The sequence below is a fragment of the Lacerta agilis genome, chromosome 9 (genome assembly GCF_009819535.1).
Source record: "Lacerta agilis isolate rLacAgi1 chromosome 9, rLacAgi1.pri, whole genome shotgun sequence".
In the NCBI taxonomy this organism is placed as follows: domain Eukaryota; kingdom Metazoa; phylum Chordata; class Lepidosauria; order Squamata; family Lacertidae; genus Lacerta; species Lacerta agilis.
Genome location: NC_046320.1, coordinates 50,708,855 through 50,732,508, shown reverse-complemented (window position 1 = coordinate 50,732,508; position 23,654 = coordinate 50,708,855). Strand labels below are relative to the sequence as shown.

Below are 23,654 nucleotides of genomic sequence, written 5' to 3'. Positions count from 1 at the left end.
GTTTGACTTCAAAAGTATAATTGATGGGCATTTGTGCTAAATTCATTTTTCCATTCACACATCACAGTAAACCATAGTTAATGATTTATTGTGTACACATCTAAGAGCGCCTTTTAGTTATGATCTCTCGCTTGGTGTTATGTCCAAACCAGGCATCATGGTTTGTTTCACTCCCAGCAAACCATAATATGTAGCCGTGGTTTGTTCTTGACTTACTGATTATGATTTGTTGGGGAGTGAAACAAACCAAGCTATCTGGTTTGAATGTACCATAATAACTTGGAACCATCAGGGAGGAAAGAAACTGGCATTATTTCACTCATACACAGCTACCCAAAATATGTGGTTGGCCTCTTGGCTGCTTGTGCCATCAGGTCCCAGTCTGTGTGTCACACATCAAGTGCTCTCACCTGGATGTTTTTATGAATGCCATTCCACCAATGAAACTTTGAAGAGTTTTAGCTAGGAGTCTTTTCCAGCCATACCTGGAGTTGCTGAGGATTGAATCTTTGGCCTTTTGCACTCACTCAGCCATTGAGCTACAATCCTGATATAGATAATGGACTCCATAGACAAATATTCAAAGTTGATGTAAAGGTGATGCTCTTGAAACAGATACATTACAGGTATTTCAAGCTGGGATTTCAAATCATGATGTGAATCTTCAACCTCTTTTTGCAAATACTGTACAGTGGTAACTCAGTTTAAGAACAGTCCTGTTTACGAAGGATTCAGTTTATGAACTCAACAAAACTGGAAGTAGTGTCCCAGTTTGCGAACTTTACCTCTGTCTAAGAATGGAAGTCGAACGGTGGAAGGGCACCGGCAGTGGGAGGTCTCATTATGGAAAGCACACCTCGGTTTAAGAATGGTTTCAGTTTAAGAACGGACTTCCGGAACTGATTATGTTTGTAAACCGAGGTACCACTGTAGACTGAGATGTGTTTTGCCCTGTCTTTTGCAATAGTCGGGTTTTTATAGTTATTGTTTTGCTTAATTGCTTTTTAAAACTTGGTTCATAATTCTCAAATGCAAACATACACATGATGAACAATCAACTCCTGCCAGGTTTTTTGAAACATTAAAAGAAAGAAAATGTGAAGTCCAAAGTGTGGGACCTATGCAGCCGCTAATCTCTTTAGTAATAAGGCCATGAACCGTAAGGATCTTGTTAAAAATGCGCTTGCAGCTCTGTGCTGTTCTTTGTTGAGCTAACAAGCCTCCCCCTTTCATAGTTTGGGAATGTAAACCCCTTTGCTCTTGAGTGGAAATCCATTTGGGAGCTTTTCAGCAGGGAAGAACTTTTATAGTCAGTTTTGCAGGACAAGGATCTGCCTACAAAAGCGGGATGTGTGTGTGTTTCGAATGGCCATTTACAGGATAACCCTGGAGGGTGTTTTTCCAATTTTCTTTCCCCTGCAATGTTTTTGAATGATTCTGCTAACTTTTCGGAAAGTGAAAATGAACCTCATTCGGCCTTCTCACAGACTGAACACAACATAGTTGCAGCTTATTTGATAACAGCAGGTATGAATGTTGATTTGTGGCAGGGGGATGAAAAACCAGGATTTAAGACTTGGAATAGAAGCATTCTGTGTTATGCAAGTGCAAAAAAAGCTGTTAATTGATTTTTGTCCAGCATTTTCTAAAGATAAGATTTAGAACAATCAAATGTGAAATGATAAAACTATGATCTTAAACAAGTATCGAACATGCACATTAAGGGTGCAATTCCCTATATGTGGAGTGGATGTGACTTGGATGGCACATGTTAACTTGCAAAAGAAATGTAATTTATTTAGATTTGTAAAATAATGTGTTCATCACCGTTTTGGGAGCCATTTATCATAAAGATAGAAGGTTTGACCTGGACGTAGTCTTGCTTAGAGTTTGCTAACTGAAATCATGATTAACTTTTAAGTCCCAATGGCCTGTGTTTGTCTACTGAACATTAATGGCTTTGTCTCCAATCTGTAGCTTTGAGGAATAAAAAGCATGCAGGGTTATTGGCTCTCAGCCCTATGTTTACTTCTCCATATGAAGTTCTTTGTTTGCTAGTTCTAGGCTAGAATGGTCTGAGAGCTCAGAAAGTTCACCCATTTTGCATTCCTCTCTGCCTTGTTCTTGGTTTTGGGGTCCTGTGCTGCAGCCACAAGTGGCAGCCAGTGAATGATTAAGCAATATCCTCAAGAAGCAAGTGGCTTGATACTTCAAAAGCTCTAACTCCACTTCCCATAGCAGTGGTTGTGGAATATATTTTAAAAACAACATTGTGCATGGATTTGTCATAATTGATTTCCACCCAAAATGCAGGGGTGGCCAACTCCCAAGAGACTGCGATCTACTCACAGAGTTAAAAACTGGCAGTGATCTACCCCCTTTTTTGGGGTTCAAGTTAAAGTTGTTGAGCTTTTTTTAAGAAGGAGGAAGGCCCATGGGGGGGGGGGGTTCAGGTCAAAGTTGTTGAGTTTTTTTCAGAGAGGAGGTAAAATGTTGAGCTTTTTTTAGGGGAGCCACAGTTGTTCAGCTTCTTTGGGGGGAGCCAATGATCTACCAGTGATCTACTACAGACTTCCAATGATCTACTGGTAGATCACAATCTACCTGTTGGACATGCCTGCAATACAGTATAATCTTACGTACATTTTATGGGAGATGTTGGAATTGCTCGTGAGGGAAAAGCTCCAACTATAGGTCCTTGTTTCAGCTATAGGTTTTGTTGAAGACTTGTATCTATATCGGATACTCAGAAATAACATTTGTTCCCTAGATGTGCTCTAGGTCAGTAAAGGAGGTGGCCCTTGTGAGCAAGAATGCTCTTTAAAGATTGAGTAGCTTATTATGACATTTACAACAGTCATTGTCATGAGTTTTGCTTCTAAAGGAGCCTGCTGCATAGTCGCGAAAAGGCTAGAGCATCTGTCTTTTGGCTGAAGCAGTGGCTGTACTGGGAGATCTGGAGAGCTATTTTATGCAGCAAAGCAACGGAGGAGGTCATAGATGCAAAGGCTACCTCCTGTCATCAATATAAGATTCCACATTCTGTGAGTAGGTGGTGGTTTTACTATAGGTCAGGTATATTGCATTATCTTTTTTCAATTTTTTTTTTTTAAATTTTCACAAAATGAAAATTTCAAATTCTTACAGTGCTATAGTTTTAAATGGATGCTTTTCATTGTAGCAATTGCTACAATGCTATAAATGCTTTGACGCATTTTGCTTAAAGATATCACTCTTCTCCAGTCTTATCACGATAAATTGAGTCAGTTTTCTTAGAGGCAAATCTTTTCCTTCTAAGGAAAGACTCACTGAGCAGTATTGGCAATGTGACAGCGTATAACAAATGTGATCTTGCTGCCAGAGTGCTCCAATTTTAGTCACTTTTATATTCACAAACTGAACAAATGACAAAATTCTACGGTACAACTTTTCTGTTTAAATTCACTTTTTGCAATAGGAATGCTGAACATGTTCTGTTGTCTTCTGGGCTTGTGTCTTATGTTACTTTGTGTAGGAGGAGAATATATATAGATACACTGAATACACACTGATGGTCTGACACCTTATAATAAATAGTAGCGTATATGCTGATGAAGAAGTAATGTTTTATTGTTGCTCTATTTGCTTCCAAGTGTATTGCCTTAGACAAAAAAGCTTCAAAGAAAGTAAGTAGCTGTTTTCTGAAGTGCAACGCCTTGTTGATGGGGGGGGGGGACACCTTCCAGTAGCACCTTGGAGACCAACTAAGTTGGTTATTGGTATGAGCTTTCGTGTGCATGCACACTTCTTCAGATACAAATTTGATGCAAATTAGATGTCACTAACCTTTTTGGACCTGTGGGCATATAGTCATGCTTTGTTAATTCTTACTGCTGAAAATAGGGCTTGGTGATCATAGAATTGTAGAGATGGAAGGGGCCTAAGAGTCATCTAGTCCAACCCCTGCAATGCAGGAATCTTTTTGCCCAACATAGGGCTTGAACCCATGACGCTGCAATCAAGAGTCTCATGCTTTACCGAGTGAGCTATTCCACTGATGAACTTGTTAAACTCTTTGATTGTGTTCCTAAAGGATATAGATTCAATGATGGAATGGTTCCTGCTCATTGATTTGTACACAGGACCATGATTTATTTTGACTGCTTTGGATAAGCTGCAGGATCCAAATGCTTTTCAAAGGCAGCCCCATATAGAACATGCAGTAATCCAGTCTTGAGGAAAGCAGGGCATACATTGGGTACAATATTGCTGAATGCATGAATAATTCTGAGTTGGAAAGAGTTGGAGAGAAGAGAAAACTAGTCAGACAGTTTCACCCATTTTCAAAACGAGCTTTGTATAAAAGCATGCAGCACAATATTATAAGACTATATTAACATTAGCATACAGAAGTCTATACAAATGTATTATTTACTGATTCTAATTCCTGAAAATGTGCCCACAGGCCCTATAGCCTACATTTCTAAATTTTAGCCATAATAGAGTTGTGGGGTGTTTTTCTTTTCCAGAATGCCAATGTTAATTATTTGCTGTTGTTTAGTTTCCCTTTTTGGTTTTTTAACAGGAGTCGTAAGTCTTCTGAGTAACATAGTGGTCCTAGGCATCTTTGTTAAGTATAAGGAACTTCGAACAGCAACCAATGCCATTATTATTAACCTGGCTTTCACTGACATTGGAGTGAGTGGGATTGGCTACCCCATGTCTGCAGCTTCAGATCTTCATGGAAGCTGGAAGTTCGGCTATGCAGGCTGCCAGGTACTTTGAAGTTAGAAATGAAAGACCAAAGCGTGTTTGTGTTTATCCCTGTTTAAGGACAAGTGTACATAAGGCCTTGGGTTGATTTGATTGACATCCTATGCCCTTTTAAAATGTGGGGTTTGGGGGGAGGGCGGATTGGGTTGTTTTTATTTCTGTGTATGTGTGTGTGTGTGTAGTCATACCTCAGGTTATGGCCACTTCAGGTTGCACAATTTCGGGTTGCGCACCGTGCCGAACCCGGAAGTAACGGAACGGATTACTTCTGGGTTTTGGCGCTCGCACATGCGCAAAAGTGCTAATTTGCACATGCGCAGAATTGCCAAATTGCGTCGCGTGTGCGCAGACGCAGTGGCGTGGGTTGCGAATGCTGCAGGTTGCGAACGTGCCTCCCGCAGGTATCGCGTTTACAACCCAATTGGCCACTCTGTGTGTGTGTGTGTGTGTACATATATACATGTAAACAAGTGAGATGTATCTAGGCCATTCCTACAATTGTTCATGTTCTGTTCAGAGCACAAACATTGATGCAGTCCTAACAGCCACTCCATATGTTACTTCATACGCTGGTTCATCAGCACCTCACAGCTGCCAGGAACAACGTTGGACTAACTTGAATCTTCTTGAACTTATTTAAAAAACAAGAAAAAATGAGAAACTGAGTTAAGAATTTGTAAGAACCTAGTAAAATTTGATACTGTAAGTTCACTTCATTTGAGGTAGTTTGCTGGTTTTCATGGCACCTTGTAAGTAATAGTCTCTTTCTCACAAATTTGATAAATGGTGTAAAATTATTTTTGAACAACTGTGAATAATTGTCGCCATCGTGCTGTATGAGTTGCACTATCTTTATCAATGGCACAGGCTGCATTTTTCTAGCACTCCATATGTTACAGCAGAGGCATAGTTACTATTATGGAATAGGATGTCCCTAATTTCAATGGAGAAATGTTGGAGGGTATGCATGCTCCCAAAGAGTGAACAGCTGATGAAATAGGCTCTAGAGAGTTTAGTGAACAAAAGCTTATGCCACAATAAATCTGTTAGCTTTTCGGATAGCACAAAGCTCTTTACTATCTGCTACCCCTCTGCAAGCTGGAAATGAGACATTTCAGAATTGTAAATTAAAACATATACTAAATTGGGCTTGCCACTAGATGGCTGCCTAGAGTAGAACTTCTGACTCCCAGCACTACCTAGCAGCTATTCATAATATTTTTCAGCTCTGAAGACTATTAGGGGTGACAAATGGGCAGAAGACCTGGTGGGTAAGGGACCCAGCACAGGGGCAAAACACTTTACATGGCACAGGCCCCACAGTGCTTCCAGCTAAAAGGATCAGGGAGTAGGTGAAAATAAAGAACTCTGTTGGAGAGCTACTGCCAGCTGGAGCAGGAAATAGAGCTTGAGATGATGCCTTCGGCCAGAGGTTTTCAAACGTTTTGAGTCCACAGCTCCCTTGACCAACTACGTTATCAGGGACGTCTTAGCCATTGAGGCTACTGGCGCAAGGCGGCATGGCCTGAGGAGGGTGCCTGCACCCTCCAGCCCCACCGGCAGCACCGCTCTCGCCCATCTCTTCTCGGGCTGCAGACGCAGGGAGGCCATCGGCGAGCCTCCCATCGGCGCTGCAGCCAGGGTTCTCTGGACGGCAGTGCCACTCTGCCGCTTTGGCTGAGCAGGCGGAGGCGGAGCACAGCTGGCAGCGTCCCCACCTGCCCCTCCGCACCCTCTGGCTGCCCGCCAGGCTGCCTGCCAGGGGCGCCAGAGGGATCTTCATGCCAGGGAGCCGGATTTACTTAAGATGGCCCTGTACGTTATGTCACCCCTTGCCTGCCAAACTGGCAGCCTCTCATCCTTTTTCAAACTCCCTCCCTTGTGGAGTGTTCCCTTAGCCTCCTCTCCTCTCCCATCTCCTCGGGTTTCCTCCAGGCAGCCATCGTAAACTACCCCCCCCCCGAAACTCCTCAGCTCCTGGCAACCACCACCCCCTGGCCATCCACAGAGGCACCTATTGTCTGGGGAGCTTGTAACCAAGGCTGCTGCAACAAACAGCTGTGCAAGCCTTTGGGAGACAGAGATGCAAGAGGACATCGGAGGAAGGAAGGAAGGAAGGAAGGAAGGAAGGAAGGAAGGAAGGAAGGAAGGAAGGAAGGAAGGAAGCCAGTGTTGCCTGTGGCACACTGGTTGAAAACCCACTGAGGCTGAGTCAGACCAGTGGTCCATCTATCTCAGTATTATCTGTGCTGGAATTGTAACATAGAAATGTCAGATTAGTAAAAATCTATAGAGGAAATGACAATATATTTACCAGAAAAAATAAAACAGGGGAAAAAGTATATAGATAACACCAGCCACTTATAAATAGTCACAGAATAAATCTTCAATCTAGTCCACTCTGTTGGAGAGGATGTCGGCAAATGGGGGTTTATCTCCATATGTGGTGGAGCTGCAAGAAGGTTCAATCCTTTGAAGAATTAATTATGAATGAAGTATATGTTGTTACAGGTCAAACAGTACCCTTTGGTCCCCAAATAGCATTGCTCAGCTTGTTTGCTGATGATTTAAAAGATTTAATAGACACTGGAAACTTGGTTGGAAAGTGTACGGAACATTTCCCTCATGGAAAAGTTATCAAAGCAACTTAAAGCTCTAAAAAACATGAGACCCAAATACAATTTTAAGCAAATTATATGTATTATATGTTTATGGCTCTCTCTTGTTAAGATATGAACAGATAACAATGCTCAACTAGCCAAAATGCAACACGTGAACTTTAGTGTTACCTTTTTTAAAGCTAAACTTGATATTATTTGGGGTGGATTTATGCAACAATGCATAATAACTGCAAAAATAACAGTAACAAGGTTCAGAGTTCAAAACCTTTGAAAACAATGGTGATTATTCCTTGAAAATGATTATATAATTTCTCCAATTTCAGATCTATGCTGCTTTAAATATCTTTTTTGGAATGGCAAGTATTGGTTTGCTTACTGTTGTTGCAATTGACCGTTACCTGACAATCTGCAAGCCACATATAGGTATGTTATGTTCTTGCACACACAAAAATGTAGAATATTGCAACTACTGTATAAAACACAATACAGTGGTACCTCAGGTTACAGACGCTTCAGGTTACAGGTGCTTCAGGTTACAGACTCCGCTAAACCAGAAATAACGCTTCAGGTTAAGAACTTTGCTTCAGGATAAGAACAGAAATCGTGCGGCGGCAGTACAGCAGCAGTGAGAGGCCCCATTAGCTAAAGTGGTACCTCAGGTTAAGAACAGATTCAGGTTAAGAACAGATCTCCAGAACGAATTAAGTTCTCAACCTGAGGTACCACTGTATAGGTTTGGGTTATATTTTATTGCCTAAACTCATGAACTGGTTTTGTACACAATCTGATTTTTCATGGAGACTTTTTTGTTACTTATGCACAGCAGGACCAGTTGAGCAAACAAATGCTACAGAGTTTTGCCATATAAAGCACCAGCAGTTCTCTTTACTTTCTTAGTGCACTTTGGAAAAGTTGTTACCCACACAGAGTTAACCAAGTCATATTTTAATAGGGTTTTTGAGATCCAGCACTTGAGAAATTGAAAGGGGTGAAGACAAAAGCAGACAATCTTGGTGTCCGGTTTGCATGGTTATGAGTGTGTGAGAGAGGTCTCTCACAATGTGCTATGGCCATATGGCTAATGCAATAATAAATAAATTGTTGTTGTTGTTGTTGTTGTTGTTGTTGTTGTTGTTGTGTGTAGGAGATTCAACTGTCATAAAACAAGATAGGCTGCAGTGCAGCCACAAGGCTCAGGGCACTGATAATCTGGGAGCAGGGGAATTAAATGATGGTTTTGTGGGCAAAAGCACCATTTTCATATTTTACTTACATATCTTCCATTGGAGATCCAGCACTGAGCAAGTTGGGATAGATTACCTTCCAGGTCTCTACTAACTCTAAAATCCTATGATTAGGCACACAATGAAGCTACCTTGCTGAACCTTTTAATTCTGCTCAATACCTGGTTGGGAGACTGCCTGGGAATCCTATGCATGCTGCCCTGAATTCCATCATGGGAGAAAGGTGTGATATAAATGAAAATAAAGAACGGGGTAATCCTATTAGTGAAAGGTTTGTGGTAGGTGTGGAGAACCTGTGACTCTCCAAATGTTGCTGGAGTGCATCTCCCATCATCCCTGAACATTGGCCATTCAGGCTGGGGCAGATGGGACTTTGGAGACCAACAGCATCTTGTGGGTGGTGATAGGTTCCCTACCCCTGGTTTTGGGGAATGGTGTTGTTCTGTCATCTCTTGTCTTTTGGGGGCCGACCTTTGATTGTAAAAAGTTTTTTGATGGAGGGGAAGATAAATCCATTTCATTAACTGTTTGAAGCCAATATATAATTTAGGTTTTAATATGTCTGAGGGCCTTCCTGTGTAGATCTACAATAAGTGTAGATTGATTTTGTATTTTTATAGGTTTATACAGTTTTGTTACCATGAAAACAATGCTTTTACTTCAGCGTAAAATATTATAAGCGACCAGGGAGAATAAACAGAGGTATCACTGTTTTGTCTCCATAGGTAGTAGACTTACTGCTAACAACTACACAGTTCTGATTCTTGCTGCCTGGATCAATGCAGTCTTTTGGGCCTCGATGCCGATTGTGGGCTGGGCAAGCTACGCCCCAGATCCAACTGGAGCTACCTGTACAGTGAACTGGAGGAAAAACGATGCGTATGTTTTGACGTCGGGTAGTACGTGTGTGTTTGTTCATAAATTTGTACTGGGCTTGTGTCAGTGCAGCCTCACCATTAAAGGTGGCAAATATTGAGAAGTTGGTGGGGAGGAAAGAGCTTGTAAAGAGGGCAAGAAAGGTTTCCAAACTCCATTTTCTCCTCCAAGAATATATTGTAATGATTTTATTTTTTTAAAAAAAAATGATTATTTTTCTTTATATCTTAAATAAAAGGTTTTTTTTTTTAAATTAAAAAAGCAATATTTAAAGTCTTCATAGTGCACTGTGAATAGATGGGAGTTAGAGACTCAAGAGAGTCTGACTCCCTAACTGTTGACAAGGGTAAGCAAACCCTTGTGGGCAGTTCTGAAGATCACAATCCTTTTTTACATTTAGTCAGAAGTAAGTGCTATTGGGTTCAATAGGAAATACTCCCTATTGTGGGTACAGGATTTCAGGCTGCGTGTCTAAACTCAGCCAAAACGGAGCCAAAATGGAGCCACTATTGATGGGTAAAGTATAAAAAAACACTTTTAGAACATCTTGCACACTACATAAAATGTTTCACTCTAATCTTACAGTTAAACCAGGATGAAAGGTGGTGTTTTCTAGTCATCTTCTTTGGGGTTTTTCCACTTTCAGATCCTTTGTTTCTTTCACGATGTCTGTAATTGCCGTTAACTTTGTCATCCCACTGTCGGTCATGTTTTACTGTTACTTCAATGTTTCGCGAACTATGAAGCGGTACACCAGAAGCAGTTGCCTGGAGAGCATCAACATAGATTGGTCTGATCAAGTAGATGTAACAAAGGTATGGTCATTCTGGCAGAGCTCCCTTTTCTGTTTCAGTGGGGAGGAAATCAGTTTCTTTTGCACACTGAGGTGCTGAAACAAATAATCAGATCATTAGACTGTATCAGACTATAGGTCCATCAAGTTCATTGTATTGATTGGTTGTGGTTTCCCCATGGTTTTAGAAAGGGGGCTTCCCAGCCATACTTGAAGATGCTGCAGATTGAACTTGGGACATTCTGCATGAAAAACAGCTTCTCTACCACTGAGCTACATATGTTTATGCCAAACACAAATATGATATACTAGGGCACTGTTACCCAAACTTGGGTCTCCTGCTGCTTTGAGACTACAATTCCCACCATCTCTTACCAGTGGTCTTGTTAGTTAGGGATGATAGGAGTTGTAGTCCAAAAACACTGCACTAGGGGTTCCCGCCCCTGCTCATGTTGCTTCACAACCCCCATATCTTCGCAGCTCCTTCAAGCCTCCCTCCTCCCACGTCCTCACATCTCCTCTGTGTCTCTCCATCCCTACTTTATTCAAACCTTAGACGGGCTTGTAACAAAAAAGGTCTGAGGTAACAATCAAAGAGATGCTAGAATAAAACTGAAAATATTTTGGAACATCACACCTTGTTCATTTTCCTTTACAGATGTCTGTTGTCATGATTTTAATGTTCCTGGTAGCATGGTCACCATATTCTATCGTGTGTTTGTGGTCTTCGTTTGGGGATCCCAGGAAAATTTCTCCTGCCATGGCAATTATAGCACCATTATTTGCCAAGTCCTCCACATTCTATAATCCCTGTATTTATGTCATTGCGAACAAAAAGTAAGTGGTTCACTTCTGCCACAACTTAAGAGGTAGAGAATGGATGGCCTTGAGCCAGCCAATTCTTGGAGGTGGAATTCTTGGAATTTGAGGGATTGGCACTGAATTCATGCATCCAACACTGAAAGGATTTCTCCCTCTTTCAGGTTTCGAAGGGCCATCTTTGCGATGGTCAGATGTCAAACACGACAAGAGATCACAATCAACCATGTCTTCTTGCCAATGAGTGCATCTCAAAGCACAATTACCTAAGGATGCTGATGGAAAGCATTGCCTCTATGTTTACTTGCTTGCCGAATCCCTGGAAAGAAGCAAGTCTGATCTGTTTTGCAAATAGTTGTGTTACAAGGACTTTGCTTAGTGTCAAGTCATTTGACTCCATAGCTGGATCCTGTGGTAGCTATGATGGTAACAAGGACCATATATTTTATTCCCCGAGATGTACCAGGGTCCTGGCTGGCCCAGGCTGTATGGTTGCTGACCCCTGGTGCCAAGCTATCTGCTGCAGCACTGTATTAGCAAAAAGACCCTTGTGGTTCATTGTACAAGCACAATTTTTCATAGGCGCGTGCCCTTAGTATCTATAATAAAACACCAATAAAAATCAAGACTTCAGAGATTAGTATTTTTGACTGCTTTATATCCTTTCCCACAATTATTAGTCAGATTTTTACCTGTTAGAATGAGGGAGGAGGGGATGGTACATTTTCATCAAGAATATAAACCATATTACAGTAACAAATATATTTTTAAACAGCCAACATTTCATTTCTTAAAAGCAAACAAATGTCACCAGAAAAACAGTAGCGAGCAATACACCTTCTGTTACCAGTTCTTGTATGTTTCAAAGTGATTTTTACTGAAACTATTTTGAAATAAAGTGATTAGATCTGATAGCTAATCTGTGCTTTTTTTTTTTTTTAAAAAAAAGCAAATATGTGATTGTTTTTAAAGAAGAACAAAGGACAAACAGTTAAGTTTTTAATCAACAGGAAGCCACTTTTCAAGATTATTGCACTCAGATTATTGGTACCATCTGCTACTAATTGTAAGTATATTTCATTAAATGATTAACAGTTCCTTTATGCTTCATGGGTCTCTATCTGTATACAGCTAATTTTATTCAGCTGTTAATTTAAAATAATTGGTCTTTTACAATAGCACCCGGTCAAAAAGCATTTTTGCCCCCATTCTGTGCTTCTGCCAATTTGGTGTTTTATTTTTGCTGCATAATATAGGTGTGCTTCGCAGTTATTCAAAGCATAGAGCATATTTTTAAAAATAAAAAGATAGTGTTTTACTTGCATTGGCTGTCTAAATTGTGAGTTACTCTGGTGATGTTTCCCCGCTTTAATTTCAGTTTTTCATTTGATATTTAAAGAGTCCCTCTTCAGGGTGGTTGCAATTTAAAGGTAATATATTCCTCCTTTGACACAATAAAGAGCGAGCTGTTTCAACTGATCCCTTGCAGAATACGTTTGAAGGTTAAGTAACTGCAGCTCTTGGTTAATCCAGGGTAATCTGCTCTTACTAAATGGATGCCTATGTTCACAGCCGTGACACACAGAGGGAGTGCCCAGGAATAAAAGATTTTAGGTTTTGGGTTTATCAATTGTCTTGGAAGGAAGTCATGTATCTGATTGCTGCTGTCTGCATTGTGATGAGCTTTTTGGAAGAAGTGGATAGTTTCTGTCCATCTCAGTGCAATTGCATCTATCATGGCAGAGGGGATGACACTGGAACAAGGTAGGATATTCTTTTCTTTTTTGCTCAAAAGAAAATGCTACTCAGTACAACCTCAAGAAAGCAGCCGATGAATTTTTTTTAAAAAAACAAAAAACCACCCAATGCTGCTAGTGATTGGTGTAAATGCTACAGTGATTCAAGTGCTTAGCAAGTTATTTCTGTAGCAAATTAATATACCAGGGGAGAAATTAGAATTCCCCCCCCCTCCTCGCTTTGCACTCTTATAGTAAGCTACGTGCATAGGCAGGGTAGCTGGCCGCAAAGTCTGATCTAATTGGATTGTAGTAAAGGGGGCTGTAACTGCAGGGGGGAAATGTCAATGCAAGCCTATACATGTCTACTCAGAAGTAAGCCCCACTATACTCATTGTGGCTTTACTGGTAAGTGAGCGAGTATAGAACTGTTTCCTTCATTGCTTGGGACAAATGCCCCTAGAATCTACGTCCTTCTGCAATGCCAGTATTTTGAAAATAGTTTTAAAGAACATCTAGTCAGTGCACATCACTTTTTTACAGTTATTCTTTCAGTAGGGAAGCCAGATTTGAAACAGAGAAGATACTGATATCCAGGTCCATAATTCTATGAGAGCAATAGTGCCTACAAATTTCAGCTTCGCTCCATTCCAAGCAGATAATTGGCGGAATAGGGAGGGTTGGTGCAATGAGCCCAGAGAAAGTTCAGGGACTCGATTGTAGGCCAGAAACTATTTGTGCAACCCAGGCTTCGGGATGCAGTGGATTCTGTGGCCCCACAGCAATCATTTGCAAATATGGCAAATATGCAAATATTGACAAAAGCCTGTTTCTTCGGAGGGGGGGACGGGACACCACTGGAGCACCACTCAGCAACACCACTGGAGTGAGGCCAAGGTATGGAAACTTCAACACAATTTGTAATGATAGATTCAAAACATGTTATTTATTCTCAGTTTGGAAAAGAAAACAATGTTCATTTAGTTGTATTGTACCATATTTGGGACAAACAAAGGACATAAAAGCAATACAAACGTCTGCAGTTTGTATTACATTGTTTGCTAAATAGTTGATTTCTAATTGGTTTTATCTTTTTTTATCGTGAGTGGCTTTGAGACTTTTTTATTTGCTTCAAGAGACTAACAAATGTTAAGAACTGGTGGAAATAATGGATGGTACAGCATAAGGTAAAACACAAATGAAAGTAAAAATCCAACTGTCTAGAATCTCTAAAATGAGATTTTTAATATAATAGGCTTAGTCATTTTGGACCCTGCCTTAGCAGCTTCATGGGATTTATGAGAGGAGGGTTATTTTCAGCACCTGCAAATATCATTTAGTTTATTTTTTGATGTATTTTAGTTTTCTAAAGCCAGATATAATGGTTAGCTAGAAAAGGGGTTTGGCTTTAGGACTTGTGCAGTTCTTTTTTTTTTTCCTTGCACAAATATGCTGCAATCTTATACCAGTTTACAGTGGGGGTAGATACGCTTTGGACTGCACTGCCTTATCTTCCCAAATGCCATCAGGTGGGGGAAGGGAACAAAATGTCAGCTCAATTAGATGAAGTAGTTTTGAAAACCCTTCCTTTAGAAAATAAGTTCAGAAGCATTCCAGACGCTTTTTGAATCTAGATATGTTAGAAATTGTGCTTGAAGGTTCTTTGGCTCTGGCGCTCCACGTTTAAGGTTTCGTTTTCACCATTTGTTCTTACATAATCCTATTTTGAACTCATTAGTGTTTCTCTGGTCGGAGATTCATGGAATTAGTGGTCAGTTGGAAAAGGGGTTCGTCTTTAGGAATTGTGCAGTTCTTCTTTTCTTGCACAAATATGCTGCCATCTTACAGCAGCTTAATAAGAATAGTTAAATGTATGCTGTCAGCCCCCTGGCGTTGTCCATGCCTGTGTTCCTTCTTGAATCGTGCTTCGCCTCTGCTTGTGGCCTCTGGTAGGTGATACTACAAACAGCAGATGAGACTGTTAGGCACAAGGTGCTGGGCCTTGTTGAAATCCCGAGTAATATGCTTATGGTCCCAGTAGTAGAGGCTATAACTTGCTTTTCAAAACCAGTTTATTTTGGATGGCTTTCTCTTAAAGGACACATAGCACATCTGATTACATTTTATCATCATCATCATCATCAAGTGTATCATGCTGTTTTCCTGTGTGGTGTTTTAGGCTGCGGCTTTGAATGATCGAATTTTTATTGAAATATGATGTTAGGTTTTATTGTTGTTTTAAATGTAAGCTGCCTTGTGAGGGCTTTTGCCCTGAAAGGCGGCCTATGGAGAGATATAAAATAAAAAATGAGGGGCTAAACCAGTTCCTAGATGGTACTATTGTACTGTCAGACGGCAGGTGAGAGGAGCACATGGTTAAGCAGAGGAGTAGGGTGAGGTATGGTGTCATCCGCCCTCCTCTTAGCTCTGACTTTTTCTTACACCTGAGGAGAGTAGCTGATGCTCAAGTAAACCTGCCTGAAACATCAAGCCAGGTGAGTGTCTGAGACTGTTGTACCCACCCAATTTGGAGGAAGTGTGTCATCGGCACTTTGTATGTGTACCTCAGAAGGAGCACAACAACCGCTGAAGGCAATCGGTTTGGTGTGAGACCAGTGGGAACCAAGAGTGGTGGCTGCCATCTGTTTTCAGTCTCTGATTCCTGTCATCCCCAGCCAGTGTTGTTCAGCACCATGTGGGCTTCCTCTGGTGTGGGCTACATCCTCCTCTGCTCACTTAACATCAACCTGCAATGAAAGAGTGGACTTGACACGAGGGTTTGAAGGGTTATTACAGGCTTCCTCAACCTCAGCCCTCCAGATGTTTTTGGCCTACAACTCCCATGATCCCTAGCTAGCAGGACCAGTGGTCAGGGATGATGGGAATTGTAGTCTCAAAACATCTGGAGGGCGAAGGTTGAGGAAGCTTGGGTTATCATGATCCCCTTTATACTGTGCTATTGGCTGGGTTAGGCTGCAATCCAAACCCTTGGCTAGCAGCAACGGGGCTTAACTGAGTGGTGTAGCCACTGTCACATGGCAGGGCAGAAAATGGGTGAGGAATAGGAAAGTGCCTGTCTGCAACATGGTTTGGCAAAGTGAAAAGGCCCATCTTGGGCCCATTGCCATCATGTGACTGTGCTACGGCCCTATCAACACTATACATTTCAAGTATTATCATGCCACTTTAAACAGCCATGGCTTCCCTCAAAGAATCCTGGGAGCTGTAGTTTGTTAGGAGTTATTAGGAGACCCCTGTTCCCCTCAAAGAGCTATAATTCCCAGAGTTCCATGGGATTGTTTGTTAAACTACCGGTACTATGGGACTTGTAGCTGTGAGGGAAATAGGGTTCCTTGAAAACTTCTTTGAAAGCAATTCATTATCGCCTCTCTTTCTTTTTGTTTGACCTTAGGTCTGTGCTGTGCAATGATCCTGATATGTTTGAGGTACCTGTAAACGTTCCAGTGGATACAGTGAAACTCCGGATAGAAAAGACTGTCATACGAAAGATCCCAACTGAAGCCTTCTACTACCTGGTGGATCTCAAATACCTGTGGCTTACCTACAACTCTATAGCAAACATCGACACGAGCAGCTTCTATAATTTAAAACTGTTGCATGAATTGCGCCTGGATGGGAATTTGCTGTCGAGTTTCCCTTGGGAATCTTTGGCTGAGATGCCTAACCTCCGAACACTTGACTTACACAACAACCTAATGACCAGTATTCCTGCTGAGGCCGGCAAATATCTGAGGAATCTCACTTACCTGGACATATCTAGCAACAAATTAACCTCTCTGCCATCAGACATCTTGGATATCTTGCTTCCTTTTTCTGAAACAGGATTGCCCAGAAACACAGAACCCAGGAATGCAGACTCCATAATACAGAGGGTCATATTAGGTAAGCCGGCAAATATCGTGAAATTCCTTCTTTGAACTGTGCCAAATCTTGAATGAGTCCCTGGGCCATTGAAAAATGGTTCTGGCCATACATTTCTTGCACTGCTGTTTCCCTAAATTTTAGTTTGGCATTTTAGCATGAGAGGAATGTGAGAACAGCAAGATCTGGAACTTGGTTAAAATAGTTTGATCAATGCTCTGTTGTGTTGATTGGAGCACCCACAATTTCTATGGTCTGCTTTGCTGACTAGTGGGGAGCACTGCCACTGCCTGTGTGCCTTGTGAGCTTTTGATGTGCTGTCCAGAACCCACTGGAGATGTGCATTACTGTGACATGTTTGCTTTAAGCGTCTTAAAGGAACTGACCTGACAAAAATTCCATTCATGATCCGGGGCGGGGGGTGGGGCATACACAAAGTCATTGGCTTTGGTATTATAACCACACATGTGGGTTCTGCAACAAAATGTAGCAGTGTCATGTGATTCTGCTCAGGATACCCTTTTCCAGGACATTCCATTCAATTCCCAACCCCAGGGTTCTGTTTCCTTCCAGAGGCAGTCAGTATTCCATGCTCATTGAGCTCCTCACAGAGCAGCTCCCTAGTTTCCCACCCATCTAAAGATTGTATTTTTGCACATGTGTTCTACAAATATGCTTATTAATATGGGGGCAACTCTTGAGGTTTCACGAAGCCTGCTGTTACAGTGCAGTGATGGGCTGTTCAAGTAGCACATACAAATATGTGCCAGGTCAAATATGCACCACTGTCCACATTCAGAGAATGAGTTTGCTAACTTTATATGTTATATAGCAGTGTTTCCTAATCCTGCAAGAATTGCATACCCCTTTTGAGAGTTTAGTCTTACCTGAATACCCCTTCTAGGACCAATATAATTTGGGGGTAGTATTTATAATACGATCGAACTATGATAAAGTAAAATAAAAGTATTCTGCTGCACACCCTTTGAGACCCTTTCATGTATCCCCAGGGATGCATGCACTACGCTTTTGGAAGCACTTTCTTTGGGTTGTCCAAATTCCAAAGTTATCCTTGCGGGTGACTTTGCTAGACAACTTAGGTAGTACAAATCGCTGTTCAGCAGAGGGTGCTGTTCTTTTTATAGTTGGAACTGAGCACCAGTTTCTGAATGCCCCACTTTGAAGGTTATGCTTCTCATTTCTCCTGCAGCTTGATTCTTCTCTTGCATTACCTTCTCATAAATCATTGCTGCTGATCCTGATTCAATATCAGGTGCCTCCTCACAAATTATCTTGTTTTGCATGCATATTTGGCTGTGCCAAAAGTCAACAAAACAAAAGTCATGCATCTCCAATTCTAAAATAAAACTCAGTATTGGAAATTCTGGGAGCCATTTAAGGTTCCTTATGCTGTTTCTGCACAAGGAAGCTGGTGCACAACTGCCCTGAATTAGGGATTCATTTATTGAATCAGCTGCAATAGAGATTCAAGCCTAGAATGATGCTTTTGTCTCTCCTTTCCTCCGTCTTTCTTTCTCCTGTTTGGTAGTGCCTATTCTTTCTGAATTTCTCTGCTGGACCCTTTAGCAATGTTCAGGCCTGCACGGGTTTAAATATATTTACTGATGCCTTCTACTCTAATGATAGCATCCAAGTTTGGAATTAAGTGAACATAGGAAGCTGCCTTCTACTGAGTCAGACCATTGGTCCATCTCACTCAGTATCGTCTACACTGACTGGCAGTAGCTCTCCAGGATGTCAGGCGAGGTTGTCTCCTGAGATGACATGGATCAAACTGGAGACCACCTGCATGCAAAGAAGAAGAAGCTTTAGCACTTAGCTATTACGCTTCCTAAAGGGCTTGTAAGGACAAACTTAAGAATTTGCAATTCCTGTTGTCACTACTGACAGATACATCTGAGAGTGAGGAAAAAGGAGAGCAGGCAGCAAAATGAGGCACACAGATTGGCGGGGGACATTGATTGGTTAGTGAGATGTACCTGGACTCATCCTTTTTTCATTGGAGTGTAATGTGATTCAAATTTTGGAGTGGGCTAAAAGGAGAAAGTACAACGGGAAGATATTTCAAATTATTTCAAGCAGTTGGCCCGTTGCTACCTGTCCTCTTTACTTCCATGACTTCCACCTTGACAGAAACATTTCAGGGTGTGGAGAAGGGAGAGGGAGGGAAGGAGGGAGATGTCATCATCTTATAGTGCTGGGAGAGACCACTGATCCTAGAGAGTCACTGTCAGTCATTGCAGACAGTACTGAACTAGATAGATCAAAGGCCTGGCCTGGTATAACTTAGCTTTTTTTCTATGTTGTTAGACACAACTTCAGCTGCTTAAAGAATGAGAAGCAGGATGAGGCTAAAACAACAGCACCAGATAGACTGGCACTGTAGCCTTATGGCTAAGACATTGCCTCTAATGTCTAGTGGAGGCTGCTCTGTTAGGGCAAATGGGGCACCACCCACCAACCTGAGCTTTGAGTCCTCAAAACCCACTTTCCTACTGACAACCACTCCAGGGCCTGGCACTGCCTGTTGGCTTCCACCTCCCAGGTCTCAAAGTTGGCTCTGTAGAAACTCAGGAGGGAGGAGGATGGGGACAAAGCTAGAATTAGCTTGCTCTGCCTCTCATTGTCTCCACCTACCGTTGGGCTCCCTGCCCTTTTTCCCAGCAGTGCAATGGTCTGACTCAGTATAAGGCAGCTTCTTACATTCCTATCCCTGCCAAGAACTTGCCCACGTAACTGATGCCTGCAGAAAGCAGGCTTCACCTCTTCTGCCCATCAGCTTCCTGCATTGGCTGTGTAAGCAAGTTGCCTGCAGAAGCTTGTGGTTGGTATTTTCCTCATGCTTGTGGATCTCTGGAAGGCATTCAGTTGGCCACTATAGAAAACAAGACCCTCTGCCACTGAGCTATGGCCCGTCTCTGTCATTTCCTATGAAATATTGTGTTTCTTCCAAGCTAGCTTTGATCTGAATTGAGAAAAAGAATGGCCTAGCTGTGTTTTAAGCCAGCAATATGTACACTGCCTGGATGCAGAATAAATGGGGGTATGTACACAGCCCCAGTCTAACTGCTGAGTTGCATTGCTAGCAAGACTATGAGCATACTGTTCTTCTGTTTTCAGGCTTGCAGGACAACCCATGGTATTGTGACTGTCGGATTTCCAAGCTAATTGAATTTTCCAAAATTGTGGATACCACCATTTTGCTTCTGGACCCTTTTGTGGCTTGCAGTGGACCTGAGAGCCTGGCTGGGATTTTGTTCCAAAGAGCAGAGCTGGAACAGTGCTTGAAACCATCCGTCATGACTTCGGCCACAAAGATCACCTCGCCCCTGGGAAGCAACGTCCTACTGCGCTGTGATGCAACTGGCTATCCCACCCCACAACTCACCTGGGTTAGGTCAGATAATGTGCCAGTGAACTATACAGGTATTGAGTCTCAAGCAAAAGGGAGACTAGAGGTCATTTTGCCTTGAGTTGACAGTGACCTGTGAGATCACTGAGAACCAAAATAGGGGTGTAGTCATCAAGAGTGGTGGGCTGGAGTTACCCAAGTTCAAATGCCCTCTCAGCCATGAAGCCCACTAGGTAGTCTTGGCCAGCCACTATAGCCCTCTTTATGAATTACTCATGTGTAGAGAGCAAGTGTGGTGAAATGGATGGCAGGGATATGAATGACGCTTCTGCTGCTGCCCTCTCCTTCCTTATGTCTCCAAGCGGTGTGAAATTCCGGGGGCTACAGGCACTTACCCAGGGCCTGTGTTTCCTTTTAGAAATGTATTAGATATTTTGTATTGGATGCTGCTGGTCTGAGAGGCAGAACAAGAGATCAGTTTTTATAATAGATTAAGGTTACCAGATTTTTATCAATGAAACCGGGGACACTACAACTTCAATGGATTTTGTCAGGGGACTGATATGTAAATCCGAGGACTGTCCCTGGGAAACAGGGACTTCTGATAACCTTACAATAGATCATTGTATGTAGGGCTGACTTGGATCCTGTGCCATTCAACCAGTTTCACATACGTGAAACAGATTTACAGTCCACCCTTGCATATATTTGTTTAGAATCAAGTCCTACAGAGTCCAGTGGATTTTGGATTAAAATATGATGTACTGCAGGAGAAATGTTTCTTCTAAGATGGTGTCTGATTAATTAGACTTAAAGGTTTTTAACTGGTTGACCTTAATCAACTGATTGATCTTAATCAGTGAAATGTTGCAGCCCTATGAAAAAAGTTCCTTCTCATTTGAAATGTATGTTGTAACACCACAAAAAGCACACTAAGGTAGTATGAATGCTTCTACTTTGTGTTCAGGTTATCATACTCACCTGCATTGAATTGTTTTCCAGTTATTCAAGAAAGTCCTGGTGAAGGTGTAAGATGGTCCATCATCAGCTTGACAGGCATTTCCTACAAGGATGCAGGTGACTACAGATGCAAGGCCAAAAATTTGGCTGGAATGTCAGAAGCTGCTGTTACAGTCACTGTTGTTGGTGTTGTCACCACAACTGTTTCTCCACAAAAGTACGGGAAAAAGACTGGAGCAGACCAGCAAAACACCACCCAGGAAGAGGTCAAACAAGAATCCTTAAATGCAACCACCGCTTCTCCTTCAACATTGCCTACAAGCACTTCTTCTCCTACAACAGTGGCTACCAGTGTAAGGCCTACAACTGACAGAAGCAGCGACAAAAAACCACCCAAGTCAATGCCAGATGGAAGAAAGAACTCCAAATCAAATACAAATGGAGGCAAGAAACAACCAGGTGATGTTAGCAAGAAGGATGACGGGACATCCCTCAGTGCAGCAGCAGGAGCTGAAAAAAACGGTGCAGTAAAAAACCTAAGAGTAATTCCTGAAACTGACGAAAGAGTGACCTTAACATGGAAAACTGCCAATGTCACAAGCAACTCTTCTTTGACTGTGTTGTACTCAAAGTATGGTGAGAAAGACATGCTACCCCTGAGCACAGACCCCTTGAAAAACAAAGTCACCATAGATGGTTTGGAACCCAGCACACAATATATGGCCTGTGTTGTTCCCAAAGGGACCCCACCTACGAAGGACCAATGCATCATTTTCTCTACTGATGGAATTACTGTGGAAGATGATTATCAGATTCCCATTTTGCTGGTAGCAGGTGGGGTGGCCTGTGCCGTTGTCTTACCGTTGATATTTTTCTTACTGTATAAAGTCTTAATGCTTCACAGGAAACCAAAACCTGTCAGGGAAGATGACCTTGAAAAAGAGACTTATGTCAAATTTGAAACCCTTTCCCTCAAACCACGTTGTGTGGTGGCAGGTGGGGAACTTTGGGCTCGGCGGAACACCGATGAGTCAGAAAGACTATTGCTGTGTTCTAGGTCAAGTATGGATTCTCAGATGACCTTCAAAAGTGAAGGCTCAAGGTCAGAGTACCTCTGTTGACTCTGGGTGTTCTGCGGACCATCTGAAGATCCCTACTGGGGAATAGGGGAGTGACTGCAGCCTTGTTTCAAATGCTGGATCAGTGCCAGTTATAAAATGTGAGGATTAAGGACAGCAGCATTGAATAGAAATCAGAATCATCTTTGGTGGGACATATGGGGGGGGGTGCCTCTTTGAAAAGTGACATTTTTGAACTTTTGTATTATTTTTGAAGCATTCTGCCTGTTTATATTCTGTCTTTTTATCAATCTGCTCTTGTTCAAATGGAAGATTTTGTGTTAAACATGTACCACCAGCCTGTCAATTGCTATCTATGTTTCTTGTTTTTATATAAACTAATTTTAGATTAATAGGTATTAAAAATACATTTTTCATGTGCAGTTAACATGTTAGATTGGTTTAATTCTGCTTTTTTAATTGTGGGCGAGACGTCTGGTGATAAAAGCGTGGTTTGTGTTGTGGGAACACAGTTGAACATTAAATAATGCCATGTTTTGATATGCAGGTTGATATGCAGGTTGGATCCAGACTAAGTGACCTACTTAGGTCCCATTCATTTCAAAGGAATGGAAGGATAACTAACTTACTGTGGATCCAACCCACTTAGCCAATATTCATGGCTCTTTTTTCTTGTGAGAAATTATGCATCAGCTGCATATGATGGATACATTTAGGAGAAGTTTTATCTGCATACTGAATTTAAGGAAAGGATGAATATATAGAATTTTGTAAGATACAAGTGTTTTGTTATACAGAAGTGCATAATAGCCTCCCCAAAATAGGGCTCTCCAGATGTTTTGTACCACAACTCTCATCTCTGCCTGCATTCATGTTGGTTGGAAGTGGTGAGAGTTGATGTTCCAAACATCTGGAGGGACTTGGTTGGTGGCAGCTAGTGTAGAAGATAGCTACAGTAATACACTGTAATCCAGGTTAGACATAAGTGCTAAAGATATAAGAGGAAATCAAGGTAAATTTGATCAAACAAATTTTGATCCAGATGTCTAAAGGCACATAGCAGGGCATGTTTGTTTTGCTTGTTATTTAAGGAGTTTCTCCTTCCCTTCTGGAAGAAATCTTCCACAGACCAGCTTGCAATATTTTAAAATACAAATCCATTCCATAAAACCTTTTAAAACACAGCCAGCAATGATAAACCAACATTAAAACCACCGGTAGAAAACAATAATAATTCAGCAATACCATAGTAGTTAACTACCCTCTCTCATGCCCCACCCCAGTCAAAACTGTTTGAGAAAAGAGATGGGGAATTGGCTTCTGGTTGCAGAGCCACTGCTGAGAAGGCCCTGTTAAGTGTGCTAACCAGTTTAAAGCCTTTACTGACAGGCACTGAAATAGACCTTCTGAAGTAGATATTTCAATATAGGCAAGACTAGCTCTCCCTCATTGCTTTTCCTCAGCACCTGCAATTCAGCTGTGGACTGTGGAATGTCCATTTCAACTGTCATGACTTATA

General features: G+C 41.7%; 2 protein-coding genes across 4 annotated transcripts; both read left to right on the top strand.

Annotated features, from left to right (window-relative positions):
* The first annotated feature begins 948 nt into the window (after positions 1-948).
* RRH (retinal pigment epithelium-derived rhodopsin homolog) lies at positions 949-11,882 on the top strand. The gene is made up of 7 exons (XM_033160502.1): positions 949-1,527; positions 4,565-4,755; positions 7,697-7,796; positions 9,343-9,496; positions 10,140-10,308; positions 10,945-11,123; positions 11,270-11,882. The coding sequence occupies exons 1-7, from the start codon at positions 1,422-1,424 to the stop codon at positions 11,373-11,375; spliced, it is 1,005 nt and encodes a 334-aa protein (XP_033016393.1). The 5' UTR covers positions 949-1,421; the 3' UTR covers positions 11,376-11,882.
* Positions 11,883-12,047: 165 nt separating this feature from the next.
* On the top strand, positions 12,048-22,553 carry LRIT3 (leucine rich repeat, Ig-like and transmembrane domains 3). Of its 3 annotated transcripts, none has more exons than XM_033160498.1 (4): positions 12,048-12,171; positions 16,254-16,744; positions 19,865-20,170; positions 21,099-22,553. In XM_033160498.1, exons 2-4 carry the CDS (start codon positions 16,279-16,281, stop codon positions 22,175-22,177), a joined length of 1,851 nt encoding a protein of 616 aa, XP_033016389.1. In that variant the 5' UTR covers positions 12,048-12,171; positions 16,254-16,278; the 3' UTR covers positions 22,178-22,553. The 3 variants fall into 3 exon arrangements, with proteins under 3 accessions (XP_033016389.1, XP_033016391.1, XP_033016390.1); XM_033160500.1 differs by lacking the exon at positions 12,048-12,171 and adding an exon at positions 12,459-12,869; XM_033160499.1 differs by lacking the exon at positions 12,048-12,171 and adding an exon at positions 15,032-15,552.
* Positions 22,554-23,654: the final 1,101 nt, after the last annotated feature.